The 14,139-nt window shown below is 37.2% G+C and overlaps 1 protein-coding gene across 5 annotated transcripts in view; it reads right to left on the bottom strand.

Annotated features, from left to right (window-relative positions):
* ACYP2 (acylphosphatase 2) overlaps positions 1-14,139 on the bottom strand; it is a 172,121-nt gene that overhangs the window by 87,672 nt on the left and 70,310 nt on the right. Inside the window, exon 4 of one of the 5 annotated variants that reach the window (XM_055089178.1) lies at positions 228-656. The exons of the other annotated variants lie outside the window; for them this stretch is intronic. Coding sequence (XP_054945153.1) covers positions 563-656 — 94 coding nt within the window. The 3' untranslated portion in view covers positions 228-562. Of the gene's footprint in view, positions 1-227; positions 657-14,139 lie in introns of those variants that run through there. 5 annotated transcript variants of the gene reach the window in all.

The raw sequence follows: 14,139 nt of genomic DNA, 5'->3' as shown, positions 1-14,139 counted from the left end.
TCCCGTTGCGGAGCACAGGCTCCGGACGCACAGGCTCAGCGGCCATGGCTCACGGGCCCAGCCGCTCCGCGGCATGTGGGATCTTCCCGGTCCGGGAAGATCCCACATGCCGCGGAGCGGCTGGGCCCGTGAGCCATGGCCACTGAGCCTGCGCGTCCGGAGCCTGTGCTCTGCAGTGGGAGAGGCCACAAGAGTGAGAGGCCTGCGTACCGCAAAAAAAATAAAAAATAAAATAAAATGTGCCCCGTTAAAAATCTAATATGGCCACACCATCACCCCTACTACTACACCAAATTCATTCATTTCATTTGTTTATTCCTTCATTCACCTACAGTGAGTACCTACTATGTGCCAAGCACTAAAGCAGGAAGTAGGTGGAGCTTACAATCATCCCCTTATCAAATGTAAACACGTTATGCCCCTGATTAAAATCCTGCCAGATATAAATTAGCTAAAAATAAATGAGAGGAAAAAAAAGGAATAAAGCAGAATTCCTGGCATCATGAGAGATACAGGTTTGCTCTGACTAAATTTTCAGGCTCTGATTATCCTACCTTTCTGATCAATTAGAGATGGAAATAATGAGTTTTAAAGTTGAGAAGAAAGAGAGCACTGTAATGCAATACATAGAGAAATGGTAGATGTCATTTAGATATCTGAAACACAGAAAGGGTAGGGAAAAAAGCTGGTAAGACTAGAGTTAAATTTATTCTTTAGTAAGTGAATCACTTATAATATTTAGGAATTAAGTATAACCAGTAATACCTGAAAATTGAACATCATATTCCTCAAAGTAAAATAAAAATTCTACCCTCAAACATAGAAATAACAAAACTGCCCATAGCCAGGTCTGGTTATAGAAGACATCAAAGCTGTTCTTCATAGTCAGTCTTTCACCCCAGGTAAGTAGATCAGGATGCTCATAGCCTCCACAGAACAAGGGCTAACAGTAGTTAGGTTTGTCTCAAAACCTAGGACATACCTAAATTCTTTGTATTTCACGTCAGGTCCTGGACATCAGATTTAAATATCATTGTAATACTATACTTTAACAGTGGATCTAGAATTGAGAAACTATTTACCAACTTACTTAAACAGATAGAAATCAGGATGTGAAAGTCTTTTTTTTCACCATCAGGAACTGCTGAGTACTCTGTAGCAGTATTTCTCAAGCTCAGATCTATGAATATATTATTAAAGGTCTTCAAATTCTTGGCGATGTTTTAAAAAATTTTTGTTTTAATTTTTACGACCATCTTTTTTTTAACATCTTTATTGGAGTATAATTGCTTTACAATGGTGTGGTAGTTTCTGCTTTATAACAAAGTGAATCAGCTATACCTATACATATATCCCCATATTTCCTCCCTCTTGCATCTCCCTCCCTCCTACCCTCCCTATCCCACCCCTCTAGGTGACGACCATCTTTTAAAAAGAAATTTAAAGATAGTATGCATCTTTTGGATGACCCCGTGCAACTGTGTATTGCTGTAAGATTTTTATGCAGTAGTTTGTATGTGCAACTGAGTTTGTTGATTAAATTAGGGATAGCTGACTGGAAGTCTCTTTATAAACAAAGTGGTGGGAGAGCCCAATATCATCTTTGACTGTGCCAACTCATATCAATTTATTGGAAATAAGTATGGCCTAAATTTTCCAAAAAGAGTTTTTCTATCCCTGATCCTAGCAATAGTTGCATTAGATACCTATTTAATGAAGATATCAATTAGGCTAACTTTTTCTCCAAGTATCAGTAATAAAGCTTTACAGAGTTGGCAAGTGATATGTCTTTAATGTGCTGTTTCTAGACTACTCACTGAGGTTTGATTTGTCCAAGTTCCAATCAGAGACATAAAGGTATTAATATTGTTTGAATAACATACTTATGTAAACAGGCATTTGCTGAGTAAGTATTATCAAAATCCAAACACAGAAATCAGATGAACCACAACACTAGACTTGGGGTGACATCTTTCTGCTATAATTCTCCAAATCCATGCTACTTCAGCAAAGCAGTGTCACCCATCCCATTAAATCCATGTTGATTTAAATTGAATTGTAATGCTCCTTTGAATTATAATGATTTTGTAGTCGTTTTTAATTTGTACATTTGTCTTGGTTTTATTTAGAATAAGTGTTATAAGCATAAAATATGTAGTTTTATGTTTGTGAATACTAATTAACATAATAATAAGTAAAATGAGTAATTTAAGTAATGTTATAATAACAATTTCAGTCAATACTGGAAGTTCACAGGGATTTTATTTTATTTTTCTTCAAGAGGGTGGGATACATCCCTCAACTTGAGGAACTCTGCTTCATGATGTATATTAATTTTATCTAGGATTTAAGAGAAAGAGAGCATAGCACCATGTTTCTCTACGGCAGCTTAAATTTTACTTTTTTATTTCAAAGTAAGCTGCTCTTCATTGTTGCTTCTGCTTTGTTCCCCGACTTCAAAGCTCAAAGTGGCAGGCCATCTGGAGATGGACAGAAATGGACACCCTCAGGAAAAGTCACTATACTATACTAACAGTCACTATACTGAATATAATTGCTTTCATTTTTGTCTACACTGTCAGTTTCTGTAGAGACAGGATGGCGTCAAAGCCTGTCACAACTGGGAGGCTTAATAAACGTTTGCCAAATGAAGGTCATTTTCTCAACTCTTCTTACTCCAGTCTGGTTCAAACAAAGTGCGTCACAACAATGTCTTAATATAGTTATTTTAACTGTATAAGAAATACTCTACAAGAAGTGTATAGTTGTTGATGGATCAAATAGTCACAATCTACTAGCAATTATCAATAACCTTGGAGACTGACCTCTGTAGGAGGCTCTCTGGATGATAAGAAACAATTCTAAAATGACACGAACAGTACATTCAAATTTTCCAGAGAAAATAAAAATATGAGTAACCTTCACCTCCTTTCCATAAAAATCATTAACTATGAAATAATGAATATCCCAAAGAAGTCAAAAAGCCAATATGGAATGAAAATAAGCAGTATATTCAAAAGTAGTATTTAAAATGCATCATTTAAATATATTTTCTCAAATCTACTAGTTCATAAAAATGAAAAGATCCCCTATGTCCCCCACAAAAAAATATATTTTAAGAAAACAGATTTTTAAAAAATTTCTGGGTGGTACTAACCTGGAAGCCAACAAACATTCCTAGCTTCATTCTTAAGAACTTATGAAACACATCTGCAAAAATAAACAGCTTGAAAAAGCTGAGCTTGCCAAAAAAATTAATAAATAAAACCCAAAACTTGTTTTTGTAATTTCCTCAATATCTTTCTTTAATATGGAGAAATCAAAGTAAAAGCTAACCACATACACAGTCACACAATAGGGTGTAAGGACACAACGTGACAAATGACTAATCCTATGAAATTTGATTTATGACACGGAATATTGCTCAATACTATATGAAAGTCACATTTTTTCTTTTTACTGTTCTCTGTAACTGGGACCTATAGCAAGCCCTGAAAAAAACAAAACCAAAACCAAAACCAAAACAAAACAAAACCTCTCCTTTCCTTCTGAAGTCTAAACATAAATTCTTATCAGCAGGCTATCTAATGAGTTAAGTCAATCACTAAGCCACTATTTCAGTTTGTGCTTCTGCAGCAAAGAAGGCTTTGTAGCTAAGAAAATCATTTCTGTTGTATCCTGCTATTCTGGACAAAAACTAATCTCCTGCCCAACCCTGGGGGGTCACATGATGCCATACTAATGGAAAGTCATCTACAGATTAAACTCCAACAATTAAAAAGACACACACACACACACACACACACACACACACACACACACTACACTTCCATTCAACATTACAGGATTTTTAAAGTACATTGTAGTAACCTTAGGAAAAACAATATAGATGGAGACTGTCACATAAGTTGAAAATAAGAAGTCCAAGATTAAGGACAGTATATTATTAACATCAGGATCAGAACTGAAAGAGAAAAAGAGAGAAGAGAGGAAGGAGACAGATGGACAGAGGGAGAAACCACTTTAGGACTGCAGGGGAAAAAATAACTAAAAATATTTTTTATGTGAATTGAACTACAGTAGACAAAAACTTGAGTCAAAAAAAAACTAGAGGGCGAATGCAACTAGAAGACCTCCAACTGAATTATGCAAGGTCAAAGGAAAAGTAAGCTTGACATCTCCCTGCGCTGGAAGCTTACACAAACCACATGAGGAACATAGCCCAGAAGATACATTTTATGGGTATGTGTGAGGTCCTGGAACATTCTGTGTGGTAACAATCTTAGGATTTCAGAAATTCCACAGGATAGCAAGTTCTTAACCTCCTCTCTCTAATCCACACTTTGGCCACTATTCTAATTATGTGTTCAAAAATGCCCAATATTGAATGTACACAAAGAACTTGAAACTTAAGTTTCAGAGGGAAAACTGGAGCAATACCATTATAGATTACCCAAAAAATTATTATGGAAAAAGTCCAAACTGATAAGAAGGATGGTTTATAATCAACAAGGACCTACTATATAGCACAGGGAACTCTATTCAATATTATGTAATAACCTATATGGGAAAAAAATTGAAAAAAGAATAGATATATATAGGTGCATAATTGAATAACTTTGCTGTACACCTGAAACTAATACAGTATTGTAAATCAACTATACTCTAATATAAAATAAAAATTAAATTTAAAAAAGAAGGATAGTTTATGGTTTATATGTTTTATGTCCCACCCACTCAACTTTGGAGTACTAAAGTGTACATTTGCATCTTTATTACTGCAGAGTTGTACTAAATATTGACTCCAAGCTACCCCAGAAAATCTAGCTACCATTATCTTTAATTGTGATTCATACCTGCATTGACAAAAATGTATGCAAGATGCCAGTGATGATTAATTTTATGTGTCAACATGGCTAGACTATGGTGCTCAGTTGTTTGGTTAAACACTAGATTAAATGTTGCTGTAAAGTTATTTTTTAGATTCGATTAACATTTATAATCAGTTGACTTTAAGTAAATCAGATTATCCTCCATAATGTGGGTGAGCCTCATCTGATCAGTTAAAGGCCTTAAGAGAAAAGACTAAAGTTTCCGAGAGAAGGAATTCTGTCTCCAGCCTGTAACTTAGATATTTCCAGTCAGCCAGCCTGCCCTACAGACTTCAGATTTGCCAGCTCCCACAATAATAAAACTCTTTCTCTCTTTCCATATACATATACACATATGGATATCAATATATGGTGTGTGTATTGTGTATATATATATATATATTAATATACTATATACACATACTATTGATTCTGCTTCTCTGAAGAACGCTGATTAATATAATGCCCAAAACCATAACAAAGAGTAAGTTTACTGCATTTATCCTAACATTATGCAAATTTTATAACTTGAGGAAAACATTGGCTATCATAAAATATACAAGGTTTTCAAATCATTTAAATAACCTGAGTTAACATGGAGAAAGCCTACGAAAGTTCCCCCTATGGTTTATAGCCTTTATTACACATATTAAGAGTTTAAAACAGATTGCACCCCCTACAGGGGAACATTTAGTTTGCATTTCCAAATTATATTTTGGAGTAAGTGAATTTCACATACTCTATAATTATGGAAAAGATCACAAAGAGGATTCAATTGAACTAAAGTGAAATGGATTGGTACGCGTGTTTCAGGAAACAAAGAGACACCAATATCATGGAGAATTTATATAACACTAATAGGCACCTGATATAAATAAAGCATGTCATTTGTGAAAACTACAAGTCTTAGGTCTGTCAAAGCACAGAGGATAAATTATCCTGTTTTCTAAGTGCTTTTTAGTAGATTAGTTTTGAATCAAAAACAATAGAGGTAGAATTTACTAATTATACCTTTAGCAAAGTGACAGACAACCTAATTAAATGAAAACATATAATAACGTTTGGGATATAAACATTTTAGAAACATCACAAGACTTGAAAAAAAAACTTTTTAATTGAATAGGAAAACAATTCAAAGTCATTCTCTAAGCATAGCCAGCAATGACAATAAATAACAAATCTAAATTGCAATTCATGAGATTTGCCTCTAATTCACAATGTTATCCATCATAAATATTTAAGAAAAATATTTGCAAGCAAATAAGTTACAATGACATCTTGAGCCCAAGGTCCCAAACTTAAAAGCCAAATGCCTTCAAGGAGAGGGGACTTAACAAAAATCTGGGAAGTATTAAGAAGTAAATTAGAACAGTAAATACATGAATTAGTAAAAGAGAATATAACCATAAATATCTAGAAAATATACTCTAAAAGAGAATTTGTTTGATTAGCACATTACTCATAATTATTGATACGTATTTAACCCTAAAGCAAAGCCTGTATCACGTGAAAGGTGCAAAATTAGCTGCAGAGGAGTATCCCTGACCCAATTATGTGAGATACTTTAGTAAATCTGTACAGATAAAAGGCTCTAAGAAGAGAGTTAAACTTCAGGAACTGAAGGAGAATTTCAGAAAAGGGATTTAGGAAAGGAATGGAATTGTTTGGAAGAGATTACTAAAAGGAGATAGCTGGTGAGGTAAGTCTAAGTCACTACAGAAAGAATGTTGAAGAGATGGATCTCCACCATCTCCCGAGTGTGAAGATGAAAGCATCTCACAGCCACAGTGGTGTGACTGCTGCCTGGTCTGGGAAGAGACATCAACTCAAGCCACCTCAAGAAAGGGGTGGAGGGTGGGTGTATGGTACGAGTGGGGAGGAAGAGGAGATACATAACTGGTATCATAAGAGGATAGGCAAAGGTTTTGTGAGAAACCAAGGACAATAAAAAACAGCAGGCCTCCCTGTCAAGAACAGGTTTCTGATCCTCACATGGCCTGTCTTCTTCTCTCTGGGTGTTACCTCTTCAACGCTGACTAGTTTCCTCTGGTTCTTCATCTTGCCTTTGACTAAAATAGCCTCTCTACACCCAGATGAGGTCTCACAGTTTTTGAGCTCAGTTCCTGCAGGTTATTGGCAATATCCATCATGGCCCGACAGACTTCACCCACCACACCTCTACAGGTGTTTGGGAGGACACACTCCCCTGACCTAAGAAAGCAAAGAAACTTCATAGACATCTAACGGACTATGCAGCAGTTCAAACTAGGGAAACCTGAATGGACAGAATAGTCACTTTCTACGAAGGCCAAGTAAATGGAAGAAACAATAACAAGGCAATAAGAATGTTTCAGGGGATACACATAGAGAATAACCACAAAAATTTTGGAGGGGAGGGGCTAAAAGAAACATGACACCTGGGGTTAAAATTCCAGTAGAGGGAAAAAAATGGCTAGTAATGAAAGCCAAACTAGTAAACTGGAAAATAAAATAAAGGAACTATCATATCATAAAGCAAAAATTACAAAGAAATGTAAATTATTGGTAAAAATATGAGGCATGTAAGACAGATCCAGAAAGCCTAATATGCAAATACTAGGATATTCAGAAAAAGCAAAAAGAAGCAATTATCACATAGGAAAACTTCTGTGCTGAAGAAATTATTGAATTTTCAGATCAAAGGAGTTCACCAAATGCCAGGCAGTTATAATGGGCGGGGGGTGGGGGGGAAGGGGGGAACACACTATTGACAAATTATGATGAAGTTTTTGAACTTTAAGAGTAAAAATCAAGTCTTATAGAGAGCAAGAAAAGAGTATTTACAAAGGTAAAATAAACAGACTGCCACTGGATCTTTCTTATACCACACTGGAACCTGAAAGATGTATACAGACTTTAAAGAAAACAGAACTGCATTCCAAGAACCTTATGTCCAGGCAAGATATAATCCATAACTAAAATGAAAATTTTCAGACTTATAATGACTTGTAAAACAAATCATTCTTTTACCCTTTTTTGAAGAAAAAAGTATTGGAAGAATACTCTATGTTCAACATATTAAAAAATTAATACATATTAATAGAAAGAAGGAAAAACCAACCATCTGACCAGTTCAACAGATGCAAAGAAAACATTTGACAAAATCTTGCACCCTTTCATGACTAAAAACCACACAACTGGGGCTTCCCTAGTGGTGCAGTGGTTGAGAGTCCGCCTGCCGATGCAGGGGACACGGGTTCGTGCCCCGGTCCGGGAAGATCCCACATGCCGCCGAGCGGCTGGGCCCATGAGCCATGGCCGCTGAGCCTGCGCGTCCGGAGCCTGTGCTCCGCAATGGGAGAGGCCACAACAGTGAGAGGCCCGCGTACCGCAAAAAAACAAACAAACAAAAAAAACCACACAACAAACTAGGAATAAAAAGGAACTTTCTCAACCTTACGAAAGACATTCACAAGAAACCCACAGCCAACATTATACTTAATGGTGAAAGACGTCCCCCTAAGATCAGGAACAAGACAAGATGTCTGCCCTCACTACTTCTATTCAACCTTGTACTGGAGGGTCTAGCCAGGGCAGTTATACATGAAATAGAAATAAAAGGCACCCAGATTGGAAAGGAAGAAGTAAAAACTATCTCTATTTGCAGATGACATGATCCTGTATATAGACAATCATAAGAAATCCACTAAAAAACTATCAGAACCAATAAATGGGTTCAGCAAGGTTGCAGGATGTAAGATCAAATCCAAAAATCAATTGTATTTCTATATACTTGGCAATGAAAAAATCTGAAAACAAAATTAAGAAGACAATTCTATTAACAATAGAATCAAAAGGAATAAAATACTTTGGAATAAATTTAACAAAAGAAGTGCAAAACTACAAAACGTTGAAAGAAATTAAAGAAGACCTAACTAAATCACTGAAAAGAAATCCCATGTTTATGAATTCCAAGACAATATTGTTAAGATGTCAATACTCCCAAATTGATCTACAGTTTCAGTGAAATCCCTATTAAAATTCCAACTTTCTCTTTTGCAGAAATGGACAAGCTGGTCCTAAAACTCATACAGAATTGCAAGGAACTACAAATAGCCAAAAATATCTTGAAAAAGAAGACTAAAGTTGGAAGACTCACAGTTTCCGATTTCAAAACTTACTATAACCAGTAATCAAGAAGACTGTGTGGTACTGGCATACGAACAAATATATGGATCAATGGAATAGAATTGAAAGTTCAGAAATAGGCCTATGTATCTATGGTTAACTGATTTTCTACATGGGTATCAAGATTATTTAATGGGGAAAGAATAGTCTCTTTAGCAAATGGTGCTGGGACAACCGGATATCTAAGTGCAAAAGGATGGGGCTTCCCTGGTGGCGCAGTGGTTGAGAGTCTGCCTGCCGATGCAGGGGACACGGGTTCGTGCCCCGGTCCGGAAAGATCCCACATGCCACGGAGCGGCTGGGCCCGTGAGCCATGGCCGCTGGGCCTGCACATCCGGAGCCTGTGCTCTGCGACGGGAGAGGCCACAACAGTGAGAGGCCCGCGTACCGCAAAAAAAAAAAAAAAAAAAAGGATGAAGTTGGACCCCTAACCTTACACCATATGTAAAAATTAACTCAAAATGAATTAAAGACCTAAATATAAGAGCTTAACATATAAACTCAGAAAAAAATAGGTGTAAATTTTCATGACTTTGGATTAAGCAAGATTTCTTATGTATGACAACAAGCACATGAGCAGCAAAAGAAACATGAACATCATCAAATTAAAAGACTGCTGTGCTACAAAGACACCATCAAGAAAATGAAAGGAATCCATAGAAAGGGAGAAAATATTTGCAAATTCTATATCTGATAGGGGTTTACTATGCAGAATGTACAAAGAACTCTAACAACTCAACAATTAAAAAGACAAATAACCCAAATGTTTTAAAAATAGTCAAAGGATTTGGACAGAAATTTCTCCTAAGCGTATATACGAATGACTAATAAACACATGAAAAATGTGCAACATCATTAGCCATCAGGGAAATGCAAATCAAAACCACAATGAGATATCACTACATACCCACTAGGATGCTATTGATATAATAAAAAAGACAATAACAAGCATTGGTGAGGATGTGAGAAAAAAATCTCATACACTGCTTTGTAAAATGGTGCAGTCACTTTGGGAAACAGTCTTGCTACTCCTCAAAAACTTCAACATAGTTACCAAAGGACACAGCAATTCTAATCCTAGGAGTATACCCAAGAGAACTAAAAACATGTCCACACAAAACTGTGAATATGAATCATTATTATTCATAATAGCCAAAAAGTAGAAATGATCTAAATGTCCAAGCAGTGATGAATGGATAAACAAGATGTGGTATATTTATAGGATGGAATATTATTCAGCCATAAAAAATAATGAAGTATTGACACATGCCACAACATGGATAAATCTTGGAAAACATTATGCTAAGTGAAAGAAGCCAGTCACAAAGAACCACATATGATAAGATAACATTTATATGAACAGGCAATTCCATAGAGACAGAAAGCAGGTTAGTGGTTGCCAGGAGTTGAGGGTACAAGGGAAGGGGGAGTGACTGCTAATGGGTATAAGGTTTCTTTATGGGGTGAAGAAAATATTCTGGAATTAGATAATGGTTGTACAATCTTGTGAATATACTAAAAACCATTGAATTGTTCTCTGTAAATGGCAGAAGAGGAAGTCAGAGATTTGAACACAAAATGGATTCAATGCATAGCTGCTGGCTTAAAGATGGAGGGGACAACATGGCTCCTAGGAGTAAAGAGTTACCCCCAGAAAACAGCCAGCAAGTAAGTGGAAACCCCAGTCCTACAACCACAGGAAACTGAATTCTGCCAACAACTTGAAAGTGCTTGGAGATGGGTTTTTCCCCAGTGCCTTCTGATGAGAACTCAGTCCAGTCAACACCTTGTTTTCAGCTTTGTCTTACCCTGAGCAGAGAACCCAGCAATGCCATGTGTATGATCAGGCCACCCAAGATGGCTGTTCTCTTGCTCTCTGTACATCCCCTGCTTGACCAGTCCCTACTCCACCTACACCCTACTCACATGACTGACCTTCCTTCTTAATCATAGAGCCTAATTAGTAAGTGCCTACATACTTACCCCCAACCCCAGCTAGTGATTGTTCTAATCTTTCGATGAGAACATCTCCCCTATGATAGCTTATCAAAGGGGTGTTGGAGAGTGTGGTCCTCTGGTTTCCCTGGTAACTGATGAGCCAACCTGATGATGTCAATTCCCCCTATAACTGGTAACCTCTTCCCGCCACCTGCTGCCCCATGTCCTGCCCACCATCTATAGCACACAGTACTCCAGGACCTTGCTTCAGGCATGTTAGCTCCCCCATCCATTAAACTATTGATGTCTCTGTCACTGATTCCGGGCTTTTTCTTCACTCTTACGGCTGGGCAAGTACGGGACTTGCAGGCCTGCAGGGTGCAGCCCAACACCATGTCAGACATGTGACCACAACACTGAATTAATAAATGGGTGCTGTTTTAAGACATTAATTTTGTAGTAATTTGTTACATAGGGATAGAAAACTAACACTCCCCACGGGAAAAGTGGCTGGGTCTTTGTGAACATTGTTCACCACTTTTATCAGTGAAGGGAAGGGGGTTCAATCCCCCTGGGGAAAACCAATGGGAGAGTCAGTGGAGAAGTTTCCCAGCTTCTTCCCAACCTATGGAGTGGGAAGAGGGAAATTGTTCAGAGATGCATTCTTCATGGCTCTTCAGAGGGTCCTCAGAGGTATAGTGCCTGTGGCCCTGTGGTAACAGATCCCGGCTCAGCATCAACCCTTCACTGACTTTTCTTCCTTCCCTGTTTCACTCTCCCTTCTGCATCACCCTGCTTCCTGGGATCACCTCCCAGATAAATGGCCCTCAAGCCTGGGTCACAGACTCTGCTCTCAGGGGAATTCAGCTAAAATAACCTCTAAGCCTCATTTTACCATCTCTAACATGAGGGTAATAATACTACCTAATATCATTAGTACCTTCTACTAATGCAGTGCTATTATAAGGATTAAATCAGGTAACATATGTAAAGTTCTCATCACAGTGTCTGGCACAAAATAAAAATTCAACAAATACTGTGTTCATAACACTGAGAGTGAGTAGCACTTAAAGTAACACTTAATCTCAGGGATATACTTTTACAGGAAACCGAACAGGCAATTCAATTAAATGTGGGGTTATCCTCCAGCAAAGTGGTTCTCAGTGGGGTTGACTGTCTCCCGGGTGACATGTGGCAATGTGTGGAGACAACTTTGGTTGTCACAACTGGCAGTTGCTACAGGGATGCTGCTAAACCTCCTACAGCAAAGGACAGCTCCCCACAATAAAGAATTATCTTGTCCAAATGCAATAGTGCCATGGTTGAGAAAGCTTGTCTAGCACAATATCCTGATTACAATAGGAGCTTAATGTTTAGTTAATGTTATTAATCAAAGCTTTTTAAAAAATAAGTTTCTTCTTCTGATGTGATTATTTCAAAAGGTTATGTCAAGACATAATTGACAAAATGTCTGTTTATGTTGACCATAAAAACACAACCATATGAAACATGGCTCAGTTGGAGAAAAAGGACAAATCTTAAAAATAAAATGGGTTAAATACCAAGGTGTGGCAGAAGTTTCTAGATGCCCGTATAATACACATTCAGCCCTTTTTCTGTAGTAAAAGAACCCCAGTTTTAACTGACACAGCAGTATGCCCAGCTAAAAGAATTTATTTACCATCTGTCTTGTGGCTAATGAAGCACAAGTCATTGAATGGGGCTCCTAAGAAATCGCTTTTAAGGCAGTTGACCCAGCCAGGAAGCACACCCTTTTGCCTTTTTTCCTTCTTCCTTCTTGCTGCCTGGACTGTGGATGCTAAAGCTGGAGCTGTGGAGGGCACCGTGCAACTATGACGAGATGTGAAAGATGGAGTCTGGATCCTTGTGACTAGAGAACTGCCATGTGAGCCTTAACTGCATTCTCAGGACTTTTCTTACGTAAGAGAAAAACAGCCAATATTTCTTTCAGCCAATATTACTTGGGTTTTATGTAACATACAGCTAAACTTATTCCTAACACTTACTCAAGAAATTAAATCTGTGAACCACAGTCATGAAAGATGACTAAATGTCAAGAAGATATATGTTAGAAGCACTATAGGAACCTAACACTCCACCCCTGACAATAGCAACATTCCCAGAGGAACTAATAAGGCTAACAGAAGAGAAATGCCAACTTGTAGGAAGATGCACACATTGTTTGTGAAGATAAAAACCTGCCACTGAAAATTTAAATAAAAAGAAGAGAGTGATATAGTTTAGCCACTGAGTTTTGAGGTCTCTAGTCTGATTTAGTTTGGTGAGGTCCCCAAAACAGACAAATGCATGTGGTTCTCTTTTCCTGCTTCCACTTGAATATTCATTATCAGAAAGCAAAACATCCTAAAATAGCTCCTAGAGTTTTCACTAGTGATACAAACTGAATATTTATACTTTAAGTAACATCATAGTTGAATGACCATCCACTGCATGCATAGCATTTTAATTGGGTGTAAAGGTGTATAAAAGAAGAAGATAATTTATTCCTCAATAGTTTTCATATCTAGCTAGGGATATCAAAAATTACACTTAGAAATTGATTTTAATGTTACAAAGCAACAGAAAAGAAGGAAAAAAATGTTAGAACTTGTAAATAGATAAGATATAAAAAGAAAAAACTAAGTTAAATGCTGAGAAAATAAATCTTTAATGTTTCTTTAATATTGATGGTACTTACTACTCTACAAATATGATTTGTACTTACTATGTGCTCATATAATATTATATGAACTTCCTGATAAAAGAAAATATCAATCAATGCTTTTAAGATTTGAATAGCATGCCTCACGGATAGAAAGCTAGGTTGAACAAAAGCTTTAACTCAATAAAAATGTGCTGTTAATTTTTTTTTCATTTCTAATTGTTGATGTTTTCTTGTAGAATTGACTAAAACCCATTTGCAATATTGTGATTTATAAGAAATACATATATTTGGTCATTCAGATGACCAAAAAATATTTCTCAGATATATTTGGTGTTCATGCATAGTTTCTGGCTCACAACTCCCAAAACTCCAGGTATTTTCTGACCTATAAGAGCAATGGGGGGCTTCCCTGGTGGCGCGGTGGTTGCGCGTCCGCCTGCCGATGCAGGGGAGCCGAGTTCGCCCCCTGGTCTGGGG

This window comes from Physeter macrocephalus, chromosome 12 (genome assembly GCF_002837175.3).
Source record: "Physeter macrocephalus isolate SW-GA chromosome 12, ASM283717v5, whole genome shotgun sequence".
Classification (NCBI taxonomy): Eukaryota; Metazoa; Chordata; class Mammalia; order Artiodactyla; family Physeteridae; genus Physeter; species Physeter macrocephalus.
The sequence above is the reverse complement of the archived record's forward strand: the minus strand, read 5'-3'. Positions and strand labels throughout refer to the sequence as shown.